At 38.8% G+C, this 23,202-nt stretch overlaps 1 protein-coding gene across 1 annotated transcript in view; it reads right to left on the bottom strand.

Annotated features, from left to right (window-relative positions):
* Positions 1-23,202, bottom strand: part of LOC122920408 (single-stranded DNA-binding protein 3-like) — a 443,360-nt gene that overhangs the window by 271,701 nt on the left and 148,457 nt on the right. The window contains exon 4 of the mRNA XM_044269882.1: positions 22,536-22,620. Within this exon, the coding sequence (XP_044125817.1) occupies positions 22,536-22,620 (85 nt within the window). The remainder of the gene's footprint in view (positions 1-22,535; positions 22,621-23,202) is intronic.

The raw sequence follows: 23,202 nt of genomic DNA on the forward strand, positions 1-23,202 counted from the left end.
TTATATGTGAAGATAAATGAACTAATCTCTGATTCACAATCTTTGCCTCTTGATACATTATCTTTATAATGCATATTCATTACATAGCAGTCCACAGGATTATTGATTTTATATAATGTCCATTCATTTATTTATGCAGAGAAACAGAAATGCATTATTCAAAAACCTTTTCCACCAGATTGCTCCAGAGGCAGATGAGAGACTGTCCTACTAGGACTAGCTTTATACTATACAACTTTCTACATTATGCCGTCAGCTAGAAGAATCTTTGACTGGACACATAATGCATTAAATGCACAACTGCAGCAAACTCTAAATTGACACATAAAATAACAAAGCCACAGAATGCAAAGATAACAGCTGCAACTGTTTATTTCATGTGCTTTGTCAAGTTAACCAGTGCTACATCTGTATGTGTGTCTGACTGTTATACAAATATCTGTGTGTCCATCTATATCTTTCCACCCACCTAATACTGGAAATGTAATAGCACTCATAGGTACATTATATCTATCAGCTTCAGTTCTTTTCCAATACCCTCCATTCGTAGGCACGAAATATGCTCTGCTAATATTATAGGGCCTCATGTACACAACCGTATGGATAATGTCCGTGTTGCATACGCACATTTTTGTGGACCCATTGACTTCGATGAGTCTGTATTTTGCGGCCAAGTATAGGAAAAGTTCTATCGTTTTGCAGAATGGACATACGGAGGCAGAAAGCACTTGGATCATCCATGTGCATTCCGCATCCCTTGACCTGTATTGCAAAAAGATAGAATTTGTCTATAAAATGCGGCCCATGGACCCATTGAATGGGTCTGCAAAAATGCTGAAGACTTCATGGGTTTTTTGCAGATCTGTGACTTGCGAACCAAAAATCCTATATGATGGTATGCATGAGGCCTAAGCTATAAGATAAAAGTACTGCTCTCTTACTGCTACTATCACATACTACTAATAAACACATGGAGATACAGAGAGCCATATGAGGATTTAGCAAAAGTATTAATACTCCTTTAAGAAATGATAGAAGGAATAATGTCAATTTTTTAAGTTATACTTTATTATCAGCAGTAATGTGTTTTGATTTCAACAGCTAAAATTAAGTGAAACTTTACTAAGCCTTTCATTCCCGATCATTGCCCAGTGTAAACATGTCTGCTGATCCGACTAAACCTCATTTGTCATTAATCACATCTTTTATGTGCATATTAACAATGCTGTTTGTCTGCAGAGCAGGGGTGTGCTACCCACATACAGTCACAATGATTGCTCCAAGTAAATCTACTTGCCATATCGTTTGTCAAGAGCAAGACATTTGCCTATATTAAAAATGCCTCCTAACTAGCAATGTGAATGAAGAAATATCAGTCTATGAGAACAATCCCCTGTAAAATGTGCCTAGCATAGTAATGAAATGCTCGCTACTATAGGGCTGTCACCCTTCCATTATTTGGCAATGTGTTAGTTTGTCTCTCTGTTTACACATGCTCTACACTTAATTGACACAGTAGGTCTCATTTGCTTTGATCTAAATTAATTGGTTAATGGTCTCAATTTACTCAATTAGCTGAATTAAGCTGGATACGGTCTTGTACTCTTCGTTTATTTCTACAGGTTTTCTAATTTGGAGGTCGGACATAGGGAAAATGGTCAATCACTCATGTATGGGATGAAGGCAGTGGATAAAGAGGCAAGAGAGTCTTATTCATCTCAAGCACATGTACATGAGTGCAAGGAGATAGAAAATGCTTTACCGCTAACCACAGGGATACAACATCATTAAACAAATGTCTGTTAATTATCATTAAAAAACCTAATTAATTAAGTTATTTGGAACAGAAGCAGCAAAATCTATTTAAGGGACAGAAGTTAACAGCATTAAAGGGGCTTTCCAGGCTCCTGATATTGCTGACTTCTCCTTAGTATAGGTTGTTAATATCTGATCCAACCCCTGACATTCCCATTGATCTGCTGTATTCTTCAGCCTCTGGCATTGGAACTAGCACTTTGATTTGAACCGAAAGCACAGCTCCATTCAAAGTATAGTGGACGACTGAATTACCAATCGTTTTAATGGGAGCTGTAGTAACCCAGAACGGCCACTACACTTTCAATGTGGAAATTCCAGCACCAGTAGCTGTAGGAACTGCTGATTGGTGGGGAGTCACAGATATCTTTTATAAACAATGAAAAAAAGTGTGTGATGGAACCATTAAGATCCAACCAAAACGAATTGCTAGCAATTCCTAATGTGCCTATGGTTCCATAGATCAGGTAAATCAGTGAAAACACTCATCTGTTAGTATGACCACATTTCTGCAAGCAATGGTTGAGAATTTGCATGTGAGGAGATGCAACAGAAACAAATTATCAATGAAAGTGATAGATTGCACAGAGAAAATAATTGTTAGAAATATTAAGCCATGTAGGTCCATAACAGACTAGTGACCAATTATCTGGAAATCTTTACATCTATAGCAAGTTTTAATTTTAATATTAAATGGACAATAAAGGTACCAGCTCCAGCACAGGCAATCAACAATTCCTGATAGGAAAGACCAGATGAAATGCTGGAGAGTGCAGGAACTTCTATGGAAACAAGACTCTTAATAGTTTAGGAGGAACCCAGCCTCTTTTTTTCCCAGATTTTAAACCAAAAATTGAATTGTATCATACAATATGGAACAAAGGAGACAGTCTTGATGGGCACATTTGTGAACAGGCCCTACTATCTCTTCCTGCAGTTGCAAAAACACTAAAGAGGGAATGGATATCTTCAGAAACATGTGAGAACCTAGCCTAAGAATATGGTGACACTTTCAGACTCTTGAACATATTTCTACTGCTTTGTAAAAATGCAGCTACAATCTTTTACACCAGAGACAAGAACCAAGGCAAAACCTATATGCATTAGAAATGTGTGGTAGTGGTGTGGCTATATGTCTAAAGTCTAAACATTAGACAACATATATACTGTATGTCTGTAAAGTTTGTGTAACGGGTTGAATTTTTTGGTTATTCCATCCCATCTACCTAATAGCTAGGTCCTGGGGTCCACCTGGTGGACACATAACTGTTTGTGGTTAGTGATGCATACAAAGAAAGAAACAGCTTCTGTTTCACAATATACTGTACTATTATCAGACTAAAAAGAGAGATGTACAAGTTAAAGGCTACAAAAATCAAAATGCTAATGGTATGTGGTATCACAAGTCAGTACTATGGTACTGGTCACTCACTAGGGTTAAGCCAGGGAAATTATGCCATTCTATATAATATTTCAGTTTAGATTATAAAAACTCTAGCTTTAACCACCAAAAAATAATGAGAGATCCTGATTCCTGACCATAGTAAAAAAAAAAACAACACAAAAATAAAAAGGTTAAACACATTAAACCAGTAGAAAGTTTCAGTAACAAAATGCAGAACAATGCTCAGATTTATCGTGTGTTGTGTTGGAGGAGGAAAGGCTGTGGGAGGGAGGGGAAGCGGGAGAGAGAACAGCCATACTGGGGAAGGAGGGGTCCTTGGGGGATTAGCCCTCCAGTACCATCATGAGTATAAAAATAGGTCACATCTATTCTACATGTCACTGCCTGGTGAGGATAATGCTGGCAGGGAATTCATTTAACCCTGGAGGTCCCAGGCTGCCTCAGCAGAAGGAAGCCGATTTTCCACCTTCTGCTGCAATGTCAGAACTGTTGGCAAACAATAACAATATATGTAATTCAGGAACCAAGTTAAATAATATGACAAATATTTCAGCCCTGTTCAGCCTTGATCATCAGCAAAATATGTACAACTGTATGAGTGTAAGTATACATTGTAATGAAATTAAAATTATGCCACAGCTACAAAAATAACTATACTCTAGACATCCTGATAATATTTCGGACTTGGAGGGAACCTCGTACAGCTACCTTCCAGGGCCTTATGCACATGATTGTATAAAGATAATTACTATATGATACCTTGTGCAGATATGCAAACTGCACTTGTGAAGTATGAAACTTTATTTTTAATGGCATGTTCTACATGGGTCCTGTATGAGTTCCCCACACTTTCCACTGAGTTTTATGTGGTATTCCATATGAAAAAGGGGCTAGTCACAAAAAAAAGTCTACATTTAATGGATCCTTTTTTTGTTTTGTTAGTACAGTGGTGATGGATTCCACTGTATGGCATCCATTGGAGGCATCTGTTTAATGCACATGTAATGTATATACGTTAAACCTGGGACAAAAATGTGATGTGAACAAAGCCTAAGGCTAAATTGTTGGGTACATTAGGCCAAAGGCTAAGCTACACCCAGATAATTTTTTCAGTTTTGTAAAAAAAAGCTTGAATTGAACTCTGAAGGCCTCATATTAAGGCCCGTATTAAGGCCTCATGAGCAAGACCGTATGTGATTTGTGGTCCGGAAAGCGTAGATTCACAAAACATGGTTACCAGCTGTGAGTATGCCGCCATTTTCTTTTTATCTTCAAAAGAAATGTCCAAAATGGACAAGTTTTTGGTGTGCTGTGCGCATTTTCTGTGGCCCCTTTGAAATGAATGGCTCCTCAGCCATATGCAAAAAATGCAGATCGGATGTGGGACAAAAATATGGTCATGTGGCGTATCAATACACTTGGAAACTCTGTGTATTTGAAAAGAATATAATGCAGTGTACAGAAAGTTCAAGGAGCGCGAACACGAAAATGAAAGGTGCTGTCTGTGTAACAGCCCTAGTTTTGTTTTAAATGCATCACTCAAAGCAGTTTTCTCGACTCATACTATCGGGATAATCCAGTTTTATGTAACCAAACTTTTAAATCTTTTACAGTTTTAAATATTTTAAATCTATTAAAGTTTACGTCACACAATTTGTGTCTGCACCTAGAGGCTAAAAAGCCTAACCTAATATTTTTAAAAGCTAAGAATTTACAATATATCCAGTCTAGGCAATTGTCTGAGTTAAACAGCATAGACTCAAGGTTGATATATTTTACCTACACTCATTGCACCAAACCTTAAGGATATGGGGAACTAGCGGTTTAGCTCACATAAGTTTGTATACACTGTACAGTATTGTAGCAAACTTCAAGTGTGTAGCTCTGTACACATTATGTAGAAATTTGCTGAACTTTTCATTATACAGTAAGTATACTTTACTTAGAATGGCACACTATTTAAAAGCACCTTCAATTAGCCACTTAAAAACCTTTTGCAATATGTATTTTAGCATGTCAATTCATATTGCTTGTTTGCTATTTATTAGCTGCACACTCTATGTATTTCAGTAAGTGGCAGAGTAGGAGGAAACTTCCTCAATGCTAAGAGAGATAGCTAAAACAAGTAAATAACTTTATGAAACAGGAAACTGCAATCTTTTGGTGTGTCCATACAGGGAGCTTGCTAGCTATTCAAGTCATTTGATTACAGCAGCCTCTGCATTGTTTCATGCAGTGGGGGTGAAGGCAGTATACAGTACATGAGAAGGGGGAGTAGCACATGTAAGGAGTGTTAGCAGGTTGCAGAAACAGGGACTGGTGACTAGGCTGCAGCTCCATCTGTAACATGGAGGACAATAATAACTTTCCATTAGGAAGAAGAAATGGTCTCCTGCATGATCGAGTTTTGAAAGGAAATCCTTTGCAAAAGCATTGTACATGAGAATCTAAGAGCACGGTATATATATTTTTTTCCACTGGAGACATGCTTTAACTCAACCTTTTTAATCTATTTATCAAAATATGAACCAGATTTGCTAATGTCTAGTCTTTGGCAGAAGATTATTAGGTGTTTCCTGTGAGTGAACAAAGAGATATGGGTTTTCTCTGCAATACCAGACACAGCCCGACTAAAGAGTTAACAAAACGTATAAAAAAATATAAAAATCAATAGTGAAAATACAAGATGATCTCATTCACAGGATGGTAAGAATGTGTCACATACAATAATGTTTGATGTCTGACAGCATCAACTGCCAGAAATAGACTTCCCATCTCATGCAGCTGGTGACCATGCAGATACAAAAGCACAAAGTAAATGCTCAGGAGGACATTTGGGTCTAGAGAGCCAGTGACATTCAGTGGTCAGTTAAATGTTCAAAAATACCTGACTTGTTATACACGTGTTAAAATTCTTTTTTCTGATCTGCAAGTTCTGGGTCTGAATCTCTACATTGCTCTCTATTGACATAATGAGTTGCTTGTGGCACATACAACATCATTAAGTGGGCATACATTCTATTTAAAGGGTTTGAACAGGGTTAGAAACACATGGAAGGTACTGAATATAGGAAACTCCTTAAAGTTTTCTCAGACATCACAAGTACATGGCAGTGTACTGGTAAGCAGAGTATTGGATGAACATTGCCAATGTATGTTGCAGGGCTGTGGAGTCGGTACACCAAAGGTCCAACTCCTCTATGTTATCAGAGTTAGACGCCTTCAAAAATGGCCAATAATTAATAATAACAAACTTCCCGCAGTAAAATGGTAATACCAGGCTTTTTCTCACCATTTTATCAATAATAGGTTGCTTAGATAGAACATAAAGCAGATTTGTTGCAATAGAATTTGTGAACAAAAACCAAAATGAACGAATAACTTTAAGAGAAACTGTTACTTAGAAAACACACACCAATATATGCCAGGGAAAAGATCAGTATGATCCGGATATAACCCCAATAATGAACACCAAAAATGGCCAGTCCGGATAAGAAATAAAAAAATAACTTTATTCATACATATACATAAAACACAGTAAAAATCTGTTGGTGGAATGACTACACATAGGACAAGAAAATTGCCGCACAGGAGATAACCAGAAATAATGATACATATGCAATGGACATAAATAGAAATATGGGATCTCCGTACAACATATCATAAATAGATTTCATAAAGAGCAAAGTGCCAAACATATGGGTAAACAGTACCTAACCACCAAATCTCTGCATAGTTATGAGTATACCTGTGACCAAAGTCTGGATCTCCCTCGTCCCAACGCGCGTTTCGCCTATTGCTTCATTAGGGGCAGTGCTGAAAACGCACAGCAAACTGGAGACATGGCTGCATAGGGATGAAAACAGTGAGACAACATAGACCTTACTGTACTTGTCAATGGCTTTTTATTGCCGATGTGACAGGTCAAAAAGGTGTGAATAAGGTGCTTAAAGGGGTATTCTCATATTAAAAAAACATGGCCGCAGGGTTCTCTGTCCTCTTTATCTCAACCTGGGGACACTGGGAGGCCGGAGAAAGACAAAGAGGTGAAGCTACACAATTTGGTAACTCCCATTGACCTGAATGGGAGTTGTGCAAATTGCGTAGCCCCGGAAACTATGTCGTTTACATAATTTTTAATGGCCTCCTGGCTGCCCCAGGTCGGGACAAAGAAGCCTGGAGATAGCCTGGCAAACATGTTTTTTTAACAATGGGAATACCCCTTTAAGTGCCCAAGCCCAATGCCTCTCTCGGCTCTGCCACCCTCTCCCTTCATAATTGACAGACAGTGCTCTCCAATCCCAGCTGAAAACCTGTGTTTGAGCCATCAATGACAGAGATACAGCTTACTTGTCAGAGACTGTGCACAGTAAGAGCTGGCAAAATCTCTCTGTCACTGACAGCACATGCGCAGGTTTTCTGCAGGGCTCACAGAACAGAGCGGAGAGAGAGTGTGCAGGCCGGGGCACTTCAGTGCCTCATTTTCGCCTCTTTGACTCTTCACAGTGACGCTAAAAAGCATTTGTTGGAAACTTGCAGCCATGGACAAGTACAAGTAAGGTATGGCTAGACTCCAGTCACCAGTTTTGTACGTGTTTTCTAGGTGACAGTTTCCCTTTCAATTCCAGTAAGTAAATATGCAATAACTGGAAAACTTAATAAGAAGAAATCTATGAATTTGATCCTCCTTCATGGATGCCCCGAGAGCAGAGAACAACCTCTCTACTACTCTCTGTTGGTGGCAAAGCAGTGACTACAAGGGCAACATCTCTGACAATAAAATAAGAGACAGAATGGAAATATATTTTATTATTAACATTTCGAAACTTCCTAAAAAGTGAAATCAATTATTCAATATTAATAAGAGATTTTGCTTCAAGCTTGAGTCGCAAAAAAAGTACACCAAACAAAAATAGCCCTGACTATGACTCCACGACTTTGACTTCACAGCCCTGGTATATTGGCAATATTTTCTTGCCCATATAAGCATGTTCTTTCAGTATTCCAAATATTAGAAAAAACTAGCAGGGTAGGGTGACAAGTGAGTAATACAGCAGAGTAATACAGCAGAGTAATACAGCAGAGCTTGAATTGGTAAGGCTACAGAAAAACTTGCCAGCATAACATCATTGATGACATGTGCCAACATATACTTTTTGAATGTTTTTTTCCCCACAATAGTAAGTTATTACATATCTCTGGGATATACCATCACTTACAAGTATGTGGGAGACCCTCAGGATCCTTAGAATGAGTGATATGCTATAACATTCCAAAATGTGATGGACACTGTTGTGTGTAAACCACCAGCTGTACAATATTGTGCATTACATAATTCATGGCTAATATATAGTGCCTACCTACCTTGTTATGCAAGAAGCTGACTAGACAAATAATTTGTCCTAATAATGTACCAGTTAAACAGACCCATATGAAACACCTTAATGTGTTACACCTTTTATAGCCTTGAGAAGATCTTGGGAAGGTGGAATGCCATAGTGAAGATTGTGATGCCACATTGCAAAATTGCATCTATGGAGTTGTGAAATGACTATTACAAAAAAATCCAATCCTGTTTAATTCTAACTGCAGGTCAAACATGACTACAATGCAAGTCACATGCGACTGCGACTTGCCTGACACTTTTCTGTCACGAGGCTGTATTTTTACAGCCAAATTACAACTTTGAACTAGTCAAAAGACAATAAGTCACACAAATGCTTTTTGTGAGACTTTCACAAGCATTGTGTGACCAAAGACAACTGTGTAGCACCACAGCCTTGAAACATAATGGAACTGAATAGAGTCACAGAACGACTCACAGGTTCTCGTGACTGTAACCACAGAATCAAAAAATAATCCAAAATTGCTTTGTTGTGGCCAAAATTGGGACTACACATGTCATGCAACAGCAAGTCTCGGAACATTTGCACAACCAAAAACAATTATGTGCCTTGTCCGCAACGTGCTGTCACATGGCTATTTCAGAGCTGTGATTTGGTTATAAGCAAAGCAAAATCGTTGAAAAGTCACAGGCAAGTCACACATGACTTGCTTAGTGGTCTATGATGGCAAAGTCATGTGTAACCTGCAACCAAAAGTCCAACAGTGTTGGATGTGTTGTGACTGCTCTGTCACAGTTGTAGCATGTCATGTGTAGTATCATGACACAATATCATGTTCTTCATGTCTCGTGATATGTGTAGCCCCATCCTTTTTCCTATATATCCAAGTAAGATAAGCATGAAGGAGATTGCTCTTGAGAATTGTGGACTGTAGTCTTCACTCTGGTCACTCAATTCATCAATATGGTGCAATTTCCCTATCTGTGATGGAGATGTTAATTTATAGGTGCAGATCTTTGGGAAATAAAATGGTGCAAGGGTTGACAGTGCTTTTCTGTAGTTCTACTTTTAAAGCCTGATTTCATTCCAACTACTTTATATGTTAACATTTCCCAAAAGGAGAACATGTTTATAGGTCAGCTTGGAGACTGTATACAGTATACTGTATACTTATTACACAACTGGTTATGTCAAGGAGACAGCTTATGTCATATATTGTAGCACATGAATACCTTGATATCTTTGGACCTTAGTACAGTACATTTATCTAGTCCTAGAATGTAGGCTTCATTTTTGGATTTGGAGAGTACATTCACTTGGGCATTGCTCAGTTTTTATCATATCAAAGTGAGGTCTTAGTCAATATATAATGTTTGCATTTATTGTGTTAGAGCATTATTTTCTGTGATTTTTCTTTTATAAATGTAGCCATGCACATCTGCATATTAATTTAGTACAGGATTTTTTTTTAAATCTTTTTCTGTGATTTCTGTATTAGTTTGTAGTATACTCTGGAAGAAATAAGACTTTCAAGTGTGAATGTGCTTCTATTTTATCCTGGGAGTAGCATTCATGTGCACTTTTGCCCCGCCTATCCCACAGGTGACTCCTCCTCTCATTGGTTGCTTGGTGACTAGGAGCAGCACACTATATATGCAGCGTCTGCTTTCTTAAATGTAGATTCCCAGCAGCATGGATAGGTTTAGAATAGGGCCTGCCTAACTGCAAGACCACCTTGTCACTGGTAGGTGGGCACAAATGTGTTTTGGCGGAGAGTCTCCGATTTTATCATATCAGCATGAGGGCTTAGTCCATATATAATATTTGCATCTATTGTGCATTATTTTCTGTGATTTTATCATTACTCATATTTGCCTAAAACAGCTATGAGATTGTGGGCTTTAAATAAAATTTAGGTTATTAAGTGTACTTCTTTAATTCCTAACCATATTACCATGAGGGAACCCCTGTTTTTCCCTCCTGGGGAACCTATACAACTATAACATGGTTATAATAAAAGGGGTAGCTTTTGCATTTTTATAGCCCCTTTTTTATTTCTTTGAACCCTGGTTGAGAAAAAATGTCTTACTACTATTTATTTCCTTCACTTAGTTCTACTATATTAGACTCTATCACTCCATTGTTCTGATTGCAATTTTCATTGTGAACATTTAATTAAGAAATAAGGGGAACTGTTAAAGTTGAGTTAAAATCTGGAATACCAAGAAGAATCACAAACTGTACAATCTGCAGTAACATGCACAGTTTGGCATGGACGAGCTGCTCTGCTGTGTAAACAATAGCGCTTGCATGCCTGTGATGTAAGGGCTCCTATCCCTGAGAACAAGGGTATCTGGACTGACACACAGTGCAAAGAATGGAAACAAGGCATTAATTCGTGATCATTTCCAACTCGTTCAAGCAGCAATCATCTCCTGTGTATCGGTACAAATGTTCTACAGATTCATAGTTTTTTTTGCAGCAGAGCCCTGTTTACATAGGGGAATGTGCTGCTGATAAATGATGATTTTAAGTGCCACATAAACAACAGATCAACCAACAAATTAGCATTTTGCCTATGTTGGATAAGCGACCGTACATTTACATGGGGCAATTATCAGGTATGGCTGCTTCTATCTCTAAGATCTAAAGTGGATGGAGAGCAGACTACACATAAGAAGTGTCCTCACCATTCACTGCTATGAGACTGCTGAAAATAGCTGAGCGAGCGTGCTCTGCTATATTTTGGTAGTCTCAGAGCAGTGAAAGGAGGGTAAGTCACACATGTATGTCATGCTCTACATTCACTTCAGGGTCCCATTCTTGAGATAGGAATTGGACCCAGAGCTGGGATCGCACCAATCGGACATTTATTGCCTATCCTATTGTTAGGCCATAAATGCCCTAAATGAGAAGACCACTTTGTTTGTTCCCTGTACAGTATATGTAAAATGTTTTTTCATGCGGAAAATCATCAGAACGTGGTGCAATGTGACTGATTGATGTTTACAGACAGGTCTACACTATTATAATTTTTCACTATATATATATATATATATATATATATATATATATATATATACATACATACACACGTACACATCACACATTCATAGTTTAAGATCTTCCTACTGTAACCACTTCCTGACTGCACATAGGATATAAACGTCCCATGGGCGGTTGTTTATCTCTCAATGGACATTCTAAAACGTCCATTCAGAGATGGAAGCTACACGCTAATCGTGCAGCTGCCAAGCAGGGGGCATGCTGTCAGTGACAGCAGGGCAACCCAGAGGGAAGGCAGGGACAGTTCTATGTATACAGTTCTGTGTATACAGATCAGGAAGCGCTATGCGCTTCCTGTCACGGCCTGGTGGTCATGTGACCGCCGGGGACGGGAGAGTACAGGAGCTGTCAGGTCTTCCATAGACCTCGATCAACCCTGCAATGAGGCTGTACAGCACAGTATTATGCTGTACAGCCTCTCTGGTGGGGGGGAGGGGGGTATTTTCCCTGTAAATGGGGCTACTATGTCAGCCCCAGTTACAGGAGAAATCAATAGTAAAAAAAAAAAAAAAAAAATGAAATGTGAAATGTCCCCCAGATGTCTAGCATTACCTTATGGGGGACACAAAGTGTAAAATACAAACTAAAACTAATAGTGTTTTAGAAAAAACAAAATAAAATTTCACATGTAAAAAAAATATAAAAATCACAATGAAGTAATATATATATTTTTTAAATAGTAAAAAATGTATAAAATAGATATATTTGGTATTGCTGCGTCCGTGACAGCGGGCTCTATAAATATAACACATGATCCACCCCATCCGATAAACACCATTAAAAAAAAACTGTGTCAAAAAAAGCAATTTTTGTCACCTTACATCACAAAAAGTGCAACACCAAGTGATCAAAAAGGCGTATGTCCTACAAAATGGTACCAATAAAACCGTCACCTCATCCTCCAAAAAATTAGCCCCTATATAAGAAAATCGCTCCCTATTAACTTACATTGTAAGTCAGGATGGATCCGTTTGGCTCCGCCTAGTCAGGCGGAAATCAAAATGCTGCAAGCAGCGTTTTGGTGTCCGCCTCCAGAGTGGAATGGAGGCTGAATGGAGGCAAACTGATGAATTCTGAACGGATCCTTATCCATTATTCAAAATAGTGCCAATAAAACTGGCACCTTATCCCTAGTTTCCAAAATGGGGTAAATTTTGGGAAGTTTCTACTGTAAGGGTGCATCAGGGGGCTTCAAATGGGACATGGCATCTAAAAACCAGTTCAGCAAGATCTGCCTTCCAAAAACCATATGGCAACCTGCCATGTGCTCTTACATCAGTTTACGACCACATTGGGGTGTTTCTGTAAACCGCAGAATCAGGGTAATAAATATTGAGTTTTGCATGACTGTTAACCCTCGATGTGTTAAAGAACAAAAATGGATTAAAATTGAAAATCTGCCCAAAAAGTTAAATTTAGAAATTTCATCTCCATTTTCCTTTAATTCTTGTGGAACACCTAAAGGATTTATCCTTTAGGTGTTCCACAAGAATTAAAGGAAAATGGAGAACAAAGTTTTTCAAATCAATTTCGAGTAACTTGGGGGGTGTAGTTTCTACAATGGGGTCATTTATGTGGGGTTTCCACTGTGTAAGCCCCACAAAGGGACTTCAGACCTCAACTGGTCCTTAAAAAGTTGGTTTTGGAAATTTTCTTACAAATTTTAAGAATTGGTTCTAAAATTCTAAGCCTTCTAACGTCCTAAAAAAATAAAATGTAATTTACAAAATGATGCCAACATAAAGTATATATATGGGATATGTTAAGTAATAAATATTTTATGAGGTATTACTTTCTGTTTTAAAAGCAGAGAGATTCAAATTTAGAAAACAGTGAATTATTTAAAATTTCCGGTAACTTTTGGATTTTTATTTTACAAATAAAGGTAAAACATATCGATTAAAATTGACCATTAGCATGATGTACAAGGTGTAATGAGAAAACAATCTCTGAATGGCTTGGATAAGTAAAAGTGTTTCAAAGTTATTACCACACAAAGTGACACGTGTCAGATTTGCTAAATTAGGCCTGGTCAGGAAGGGGGCAGATGGCCCGGTCTGGAAGTGGTTAAACATCAATTAACATGTATTATTACTGTATCTAACAGTTCATGGTATGCTATATATATAATAAATGTTGAATGTGAAAACACCTTAATAAAGTATATTCATGAGCTCAATATGGGGACATGTGAACAAGTAAAATCCACTGATGCCGTGTAACAGTCAAGCTGTGACCATACACAGTATCTGAAAAGCAGAACTGCATCTCTGCAAAAACAATATCTCTCAGGTTCAGTAATATGTTTGTGGTCTCAGGAGTAAGGTTTTTCTGCAGCTCACAGTGGGTTCCTCTCTTTCTTTTCTCCCCCCGCCTGCTCCCGCATGTCCCCAGTTTATTCAATCCCTGCTGTTACCACTGATCTGCCAGCTGCCACTGCAAGTCTGTTCCCCCTTCTCTGACATAGCCATTACCTCCCAGTTTGATCAGTATCACAGCAACAACACCAAACGGTTCCCCTGTTGGCAGAGAGCTCACCGTGTGCCTGCTCTGCCCATATTTGTACAATGCAATGTCATGACACTGGGAGGCCTGCCTCAATTTCACGTTTTGTACCAAATGGTGCCCCGCTTTGATGCTCAGAGCAGGAGGCAGGAGGTGGCTCCAGGCGACTTTGTTTTAGCTGTTTCTCTAGAAATCAAATGCTTGGGTGAGCATCTTGAAACCAAAGCAGCTCATCTATAACCCAGCACTGCTTTAAAATGCCGGATCACTGAGAACAGATATGTAACAGTATAACTGAAAGTAAATTCATCATTAAAGCTAAAGAACATCATAACCATTTAACAAATTCATAGAATCTTTAGGACATTGCAATCCTCTAAAAATTCCAAATAATTTATTATATACTGTAGCTAATTGCAATTAGAGAGAACCAAACTCATAGTAGCAGCCTCTATAAGCTATCACACTATGAAACTTAAGAATACCATTAACTTTAATATTTAAGTACGGCATAATGATCTTGCTGTAGTCTCAGTGAAGATATGGCAACTTGTCGGACATTTCGGAAGTTTACTATCTAGTTCACTTCATATGTGTCAATCCAAGGGATAGGTTGGGATGTGATATAGTAAGTAACACAGCTTATAAGGCAGAAAAAAAGACATATGTCTATTCAGTTCAACCTATTGTCCTGCAAGCTGATCCAGAGGAAGGCAAAAAAAAAACATGCGGTGGAAGCCAATTTTCTTCATTTTCTATGTTTGCATACAAACCTTCTTTCCTCCAAAAGCAGAGGATGCCCCCTCGTCACAGTCACAGTCCTGGGGATAAATAGATGATGGGATAGATCTCTGTGCTGACCCCTGATATGTTTATACATACAGTACAGACCAAAAGTTTGGACACACCTTCTCATTCAAAGAGTTTTCTTTATTTTCATGACTATGAAAATTGTAGATTCACACTGAAGGCATCAAAACTATGAATTAACACATGTGGAATTATATACATAACAAAAAAGTGTGAAACAACAGAAAATATTTCATATTCTAGGTTCTTCAAAGTAGCCACCTTTTGCTTTGATTACTGCTTTGCACATTCTTGGCATTCTCTTGATGAGCTTCAAGAGGTAGTCACCTGAAATGGTCTTCCAACAGTCTTGAAGGAGTTCCCAGAGATGCTTAGCACTTGTTGGCCGTTTTGCCTTCACTTTGCGGTCCAGCTCACCCCAAACCATCTCGATTGGGTTCAGGTCGGGTGACTGTGGAGTCCAGGTCATCTGGCGCAGCACCCCATCACTCTCCTTCATGGTCAAATAGCCCTTACTTTCAAAGTTTTCCCAATTTTTCGGACTGACTGACCTTAATTTCTTAAAGTAAAGATGGCCACTCGTTTTTCTTTACTTAGCTTCTTTTTTCTTGCCATAATACAAATTCTAACAGTCTATTCAGTAGGACTATCAGCTGTGTATCCACCTGACTTCTCCACAACGCAACTGATGGTCCCAACCCCATTTATAAGGCAAGAAATCACACTTCTTAAACCTGACAGGGCACACCTGTGAAGTGAAAACCATTTCAGGTGACTACCTCTTGAAGCTCATCAAGAGAAGAGAATGCCAAGAGTGTGCAAAGCAGTAATCAAAGCAAAAGGTGGCTACTTTGAAGAACCTAGAATATGACATAATTTCAGTTGTTTCACACTTTTTTGTTCGATATATAATTCCACATGTGTTAATTCATAGTTTTGATGCCTTCAGTGTGAATCTACAATTTTCATAGTCATGAAAATAAAGAAAACTCTTTGAATGAAAAGGTCTGTCCAAACTTTTGGTCTGTACTGTAGTTATTAGATCTCCCCTCAGTCGTCTTTTTTCTAAAGTGAATAACCCCATTTTGATAATCTTTCAGGGTACTGTAGTCCACCCATTCCAGTTATTACTTTAGTTGCCCTTTTCTGAACCCTCTCTCATTTCCCTTTCCTAATGACTTGTACACATCTACATACAAGTATAATAGTACTTATCCATGGTAATTCCTATGATATCCTTTTTAATGGTCCTTGTTACTTGTACTATGAGATTGTTTTGCAAACACGATAACACGTTCAGGAAAAATATGTGATAGGAAGTCACATTCATGCACTGAGATGTCTGAAGAGCATTTCAAGGACAGGAATGCTTGTGCTGGCCAGATGCACTTTGTTACCTGTACCCAAAGTACTAGCAGTTTTGCAATATCGTCTTGGACAAACACAGTACTCTGTATCTTTCCATCATCTGAAATCATTCCATCTGGGACAGCGGCCAGTTCTTGAGCGAGGAAAATCTTAGAAAATCCTGTACACAACTGATGGCATTAACCCTGCCATAGCCAGATGTGCCAGCAATCAGAGCTGTTTTAAGGCTACACTGCCAGGTATAAATCCAAGTTTTAGAATATACAAAAATAAGAGAGGCCACTTTATTCATTATAATGACAAAACAAAGGACAGTGGGTATACATATATGACAAATAGGTTGCTTTGGTTCCTATACATGGCACTTCAGATTTTTTACTGTTTCAATCAGAAAAGAAAAATCAATACTTATGTGACTATGAACTCAGGGCAAACCCTAATATATAGCTGAATATGTTATGAGTAAGGGCTTACATTCCTGGTAGCCCGAAACGCATAGACTAAGAGTGGTTATACTGGATGTATTTTTAACCGCTTAAATAAAGTACCGTTTTAACCTCTGCGAAACTGAGCTGGATTTTTGCTCTTCATAGCTGAACACTGTGTACAAAAGTTGGCTACCAACAAGCATGAAAGAAAATGAATCCTAAGGGTCTGTTCAAGTGGCAAATGGTTGACATGAATTTTGGCATGGACACCAGGTGTAGTCTGCCTCCCACCAAAATCCACAGTGTGAAAAAAAAAAAAAAAAAAAAAAAAAAAGAGTATAGCCTTTTTGCCACAGATAACGCATAAATACTATGTAGAACCACTCGCATGTGGCTCTCCAGCATGCAAACTGAAAATCTGTTTAAAAAATCTTAGCCTCGATTTTCTTTGCCACAGATTCCACAGAAAAAATATGTCAAGTTTTTCTGATGTGAATCTTTCTGTGTGAACATACCCTAATGTTCTCTACGTACCAGATGTGTCAAATTTTGACACAGATAGTTTAAGACCAGATTAGATAATTAGCTTGTTACATGGAAGAACCTTATGGGCACAGGCAGATGTTGTGGTGTTCACGTGCAGCTGAAGCCCTGTCAACATAAGATGACCAAAGGCCACATAATTTAGCAGGTTAAACTGAGGAATTATAATCGTGCATAACACAGACTCTTTTTTAAAATCTAAGATAATTCATTAGTTTAGCGTTTACTTCTTTAACAGGAGAAAACTGAAATCACACAAATGATCTATCACATAGTTATCTATGCAGGTCTTATAGCCACCACATTCCAAGAGAGCATTAACATAAATTATTCCACAGGCACGCAGAGGTTCACTTATGAGCTCCCAGCAAGAGAATCAGTGCCTATAATACAAAGCAACACCCTGGAACCAAGCTCACATGATCTTTAATAGAATACAGCTTCACGAGGAGAACTGAATCCCCTCTGTAGCTCATACATTTAACGTGTGAGACAGCACAAGGTGACCTGTTGTGTGAGATAATTCTTGCTACTCTTCCTTGACCTCGAGCTAAGCCAGAGATGAGCATACTATCCATGGTTCACTGGTCATTTTGTACTCTAGGAATTGGGTTTCCATGTATGTCCACCATAGTTTGTAAACATATCTGCTGTTAATGTGGACAAGCAATAGAAGAAATTACAGAGGTGGCTAATAATGAAAGCCTTTTTGTCAGATTATTGGTAATGCTTCAGATTACCAAAGATTTTTGGGGTGGATGATGATTAATAACAAACATATATATCTAAATAGCGGGGGGGGGGGGGGGGGGGGGGCTTGACTTGAGTCATCTACTGATCAGTGATCATCAGAGCATTAAAGCTGCAGGAATAAAAAACATCTAAATGTCTGGTGGGGTAGATGGAGGGGGTTGAAGGCTGATGGGTGGAGGGGGGGTTAGATGATCTAACCCAGCCCCCCTTCCCCCATCAGCCCTTGTCCTACCACCCCATCTACCCGTACCCCTGCAAAACTTGCTAGTTCTAGTTTTTATTCTGTCTTGTTGACAGGATTATGTTTATTTATATTAAGATTATGTGGTTATTGTCTTATATGACTTGTTTTTGTTTTTTTTCTATCTTTATATGGATCTAAAGAGGTTGTGCATTTGTTTACAGCTATACTTAATTGGTACATTAAACAGTGCATATTTATGTGTGATTACAACAGTAAGTATTTAGTAAAGACTCCACAAGTTGGGGGGGGCACACTTGGGCAGCTCAGCCTCTGTTGGTGGTGGACCTTGTCCCAGCCCTGAAGTCAACACCCGTTTACAGGAGAAAAATTTGGAGGAACAGAAGAAAGTAGACTTCTAAGAAAAAATATACTCTAGGATGATTATTTCAGTATTTTACTAAGGCAGAATTTACACGACCAGATTCCGGCCACGTGAGCTTCAATGGGTCTGTAGACCACATGTTGCAGTAAGATCTTTTGTGTCTTGGCCGCACAGATGCGCATAAGAAAGGAACAATTAAGGTCTTCCGTTTGCTTCCGCAGATGTGCGGCTACGCTGCAAATAATACAACATCTCCTATAATTTGCTGCAAGACCACAGACCCATTGAAGTCAATAGTTGCGCAATGTGATGAGGCAAGCACACGGCCAGTATCTGTGTATTGCATATCGCAAATACTATGGGGCTGTTCACGTGGTGTTTTTTTACCTGCAGAATTCTGACATGGCTGTTAGCAGTTGCTTGCTACTTGTCCGGCCAGCAACTGCGTCCATTCTGCCTTCCATTCATTTCAATGGGAGGCAGCGCTGAAGATGGAGGAGCTATGGTTCAAAGCACTGAAATAAATGGAGGAAGAAACCAGCAAAATAAAAATAAAAACACCCAGCCGCTGGTGACATTTCAGCAAAGGCGTCCTTGCCAAAATTCAGAGGCAAAGGTCATGTGAATGCACCCTTAAACAGACATGTCAGGAAAGCTGAAGGGAACTTTTTTGTGGAATTGCTACTAAATCTTAGACTTGTTTCACACTGCCAGCAGCCTGTTCTGGAATATAATGCCGCAAATCGGCTGGATAAAAACCACTGCATGCAATTCTTGGCACTTTTGCTGGATTGCATCCAGATCACCACCAAACCCTGTTATAGTTAATGGGGCCAGATGGCATCCCGGTAGCATCTGGCAACGCCAGATCCGGCAGGCTGCTCCCGGCCGTAACAGCCTGCCGTATCGGCAAACGCAAATGTGAAACCAGACTTAGTCCCTTTCCATTTCAGATTTCTTTCACATTCCCTTTCAAAACTTAATATAGATCACAGTTTCACTCGATTCATTCAGAACTCGTTATATCTCATCCATACAGCATAAACACACATAAAGTTCAGTCTTCACTGACCCTGTGGTTAATAACCTGCTAACAGGAAGTTAATCAAAATTAAGGAGAGCGCTGTCTACATGATCTCTCATTATACTATGGCCTAGTAACGTGGCAAAAACACAGCTTACTAAAGTAAAGGTGAAATAACATGAATGCAGAAATGAACTTTGCTGCTTGAAAGTAAGTGAACCCCTGTAAATTTTGCAGCCATTGCTTATTTCTTTGCATATCCTTCACAGAATATCCACACACACATATATATATAGTCGACTTTGATTCTATGCCTAATGCTTCTGCAGAGTTGGTGATTTCATGTGAAAGGCATATTCCTCTCCAGAAGAGGAATATTTGCCTGTGGGAACATTCTTTGCCTTTCTTTGTCTTGCCAGGGACTTTTTTGTCAACTATATAGCTGGAGGTGGTGAATAAAACATTGAATAGTAAAAATCACTTACTTAAAGGCCTCTGATCATGTACAATGTTATAAATATGACACTCTAGTAGAGTAATAGAGCTCCTAAGAATGTGTGATCTGGTCCCTATTTCCACTAAAAACACATCATACAGAGGGAGAAGCTGAAGAAGCCAGTATCATAGCCAAAAGCTTAAATTAGAACCTCAAAGTTCTTGAAAACAGCCAAACTTACATTTTCCTAAAATAGGTTTCCACCTATTTAAAACCTTATCTCTGTACCAACAAAATAGCAATTTAGCTCCACATACATTGCAAAAATTGCTTTTTTTTAAATAGAAATCTTGGTTACAGAAATTAGATTTGTGTAAAAACCTGTGTCCGTATTAATGGGAAAACAGTCCTCAACAAACATCTTTAAGTAAAACGATTCCTTCATAAAAATCAGGATTAATGACGGCTAGGTTTTACATATACTGTGTTCAAACTGAGCCACTTGATGGCTGCAAACTGAAAGAAATTACCGTAATTATGATCACATCCTAGATAGAACATAACTGAAGTAGAATTTTTGTGTAATACATTATTCATTCGGTCCGGCTCTCGTTGACAAATTTCCAAAAAGTATCTTGATATTTTAGAGGAGAAAGATGGAGGGGGGAGTGACAGAAAGGTGGTCACATTGCTTGCCTGTACATAACAAAAAGTTCCTTAAGACAACAAGCTTGATATAAAATTCATGGACAAGATGGTGCATTCTGGCAGATCAGACTGTTATTGGTAGAACATCTAATGCACGTTTGGCACAATATTGGGGGAGGTTTAGTAAGACTGTAGTGTCGGGGTCAGCAATCTCCAGCTGTTGTCAAACTACAACTCCCAGCATGCTCCGCTGACTTCTATGGAAGCTCCAAGAACAGCTGAGCAAGTGTGCATGTAGTTTCACAACAGCTGGAGTGTCGAAGGTTGCCGATCCCTGCATAGAGCGTTGAGGCAAAATGTACAAATGTAAGATATCTTATAAGGTGTGCATCTCAATGAAGGTTGTGCAACTTAGGATGTCCTAAAGACATAAAGGGATAGGCATAGATTTGTGCTGCAATTTGCACTACTTTCTGTCTTTGCAGTTGGTCTGCAAGAAAGATGCTAGCCGTGCTCCCTCCCCGATAACCTCTCCCCACAATGAGTGACAAAATTATTGGGCAAATATTTGTGCCATAATTTGGACTTTTTATACCAAAAATTGGCACCCATGACTTAATAAAGTCCCTTCACTGCTTTGTGATTGTGCATGTCTCACATAGAACATGATGGCATAGTGAAGTTTAATGTAGTTAGGCAAGTCATTACTCTAATGATTAAGTAGGCATGGTCTACCTTTATATCCTCTCGGGGGTTCACAAAATCCTATAAAGGAATTATTTGCCATAGAAAACCCCTTTCATTTGGCCTAACAGCGCATGCTGAGCTAATAGAAGGGGTTCCTCACTCTCTGCTCTAAAGAACAGCAGACAACCATAGAAATCAATGGATGCCTATTGATGTTAATGAGTGCCCTGCAATGAACCGCTGCCACTGTAGGGAAATCAAGCAACTGGTCAGAGGTTTTCCCTGTGATAACAGTGGAGTACGGGGGTCACAGAAATCGGCCACATTAGAATCAACTTATCCCCAGGAGCCTAGACTTGCAAACAGGAAGTGCTTAATTAATTACAAAGTTAGTGATTAGGCCAGACTAGAAGGGTTCTGATTTAGTTTTCCACCTTAAATATATCCATTGTACAGGATATAACGAAAAGCAATGGATGAGAAATCAAACATATGAAATGAATATTTGAGAATGTGGCTATAATAAAGCCAACACATAGCTCCAGTACAGGAAGAGTTAACTGAATACATGGATGTTGACTGCAGAATTTTTAACCAAGCTTCCATAGGGATTACATTTCCTGACCCGCCGAGGTTCCAATTAAACAGAGAGCCCACAGCCTGCCCACTAGAATATATGTTCGGCCTGAATCATACACAAATGTGCCACAGCCAAGTACAATAGCTGCACGCAACAGGCTTTCCTTGGCTCATACTGCTGTCTCTTTTTTTTCTTCTTAAGCCATTCCAGCTGTTTTTCTACGTTCAACCAGAGTCTCATAAAAGATCAGTAAAATGTGGTTAAATTGGGGGAAAATACAAAAAAAAAAAAGTGTGTTACATTTTAGTGAATCAAGAAAAAAAAAAGAAAAGAAATAGACATCATTTTGTGCAGATATTTTCCACGTAACCCTTTAATTAATGTCACCAATGTGTATACTGTGGATGAGCAAATTCTATACTCACATAATGTACACTGCCCACATCAAAAAGCAGTATTTTATCATCTGCAGTTCATTGCATTATAGAGCAACAGAAACCATATGAATGACTGAAATAACAAGTTCACATAAGGGTAGTAGGGGGTGCTAACTTACATAGTCGTGGAACGCCTTGGCTTCACTGGAGTGTTCACAGGTCTCCCGTCTGTCAGGTGCTGCACAGTACAAATCCCAAAATACGCTGCATGATATCAAGGAGAAAAATAAGTTACTCAACTGCAGACCAAACATAAAGAGAATGGGGGACATGTATCAATAATGGCGTTTCACCTCATATATCCAAAGGCGCACTCCACTTGTAAAATATGACTTTTTAAAATGTCAACTTGATTTTAACACCAACAGCACTAAAATGCGACTTTTTTTAAACCAAAATACAAAATTTCAGCCACCCCCCTGCTAGACTACACTTGAGACTTTTGAAACATAATTGCGACTTTTGAAGCATATTTGCGACATTTCCATTGGTAAATTGCGACTTTTTTTCACACTTGGAACGTTTACTGACAGAACACAGTTTTTTTTAGCTCATATCAGGAAACATGAATGCATCCTGTTTTACTACTTACTCATCACTTGTTCTCACCACGAGTTGGTTTCACTTTTTACACAAACCATCACCACATAAGCTGGCTTAATTGTCTGCAAAAACTAGAGCCATTTCTGATGATAAGTGGATGATAAATCAGGCGTAATATGCGCCAATTTGATATCCCCGCTCACTTTGACATTTATAATTAATTTCTGGCCTGATGCATTCTTT

This window comes from Bufo gargarizans, chromosome 1 (genome assembly GCF_014858855.1).
Source record: "Bufo gargarizans isolate SCDJY-AF-19 chromosome 1, ASM1485885v1, whole genome shotgun sequence".
NCBI classification, from domain to species: Eukaryota; Metazoa; Chordata; class Amphibia; order Anura; family Bufonidae; genus Bufo; species Bufo gargarizans.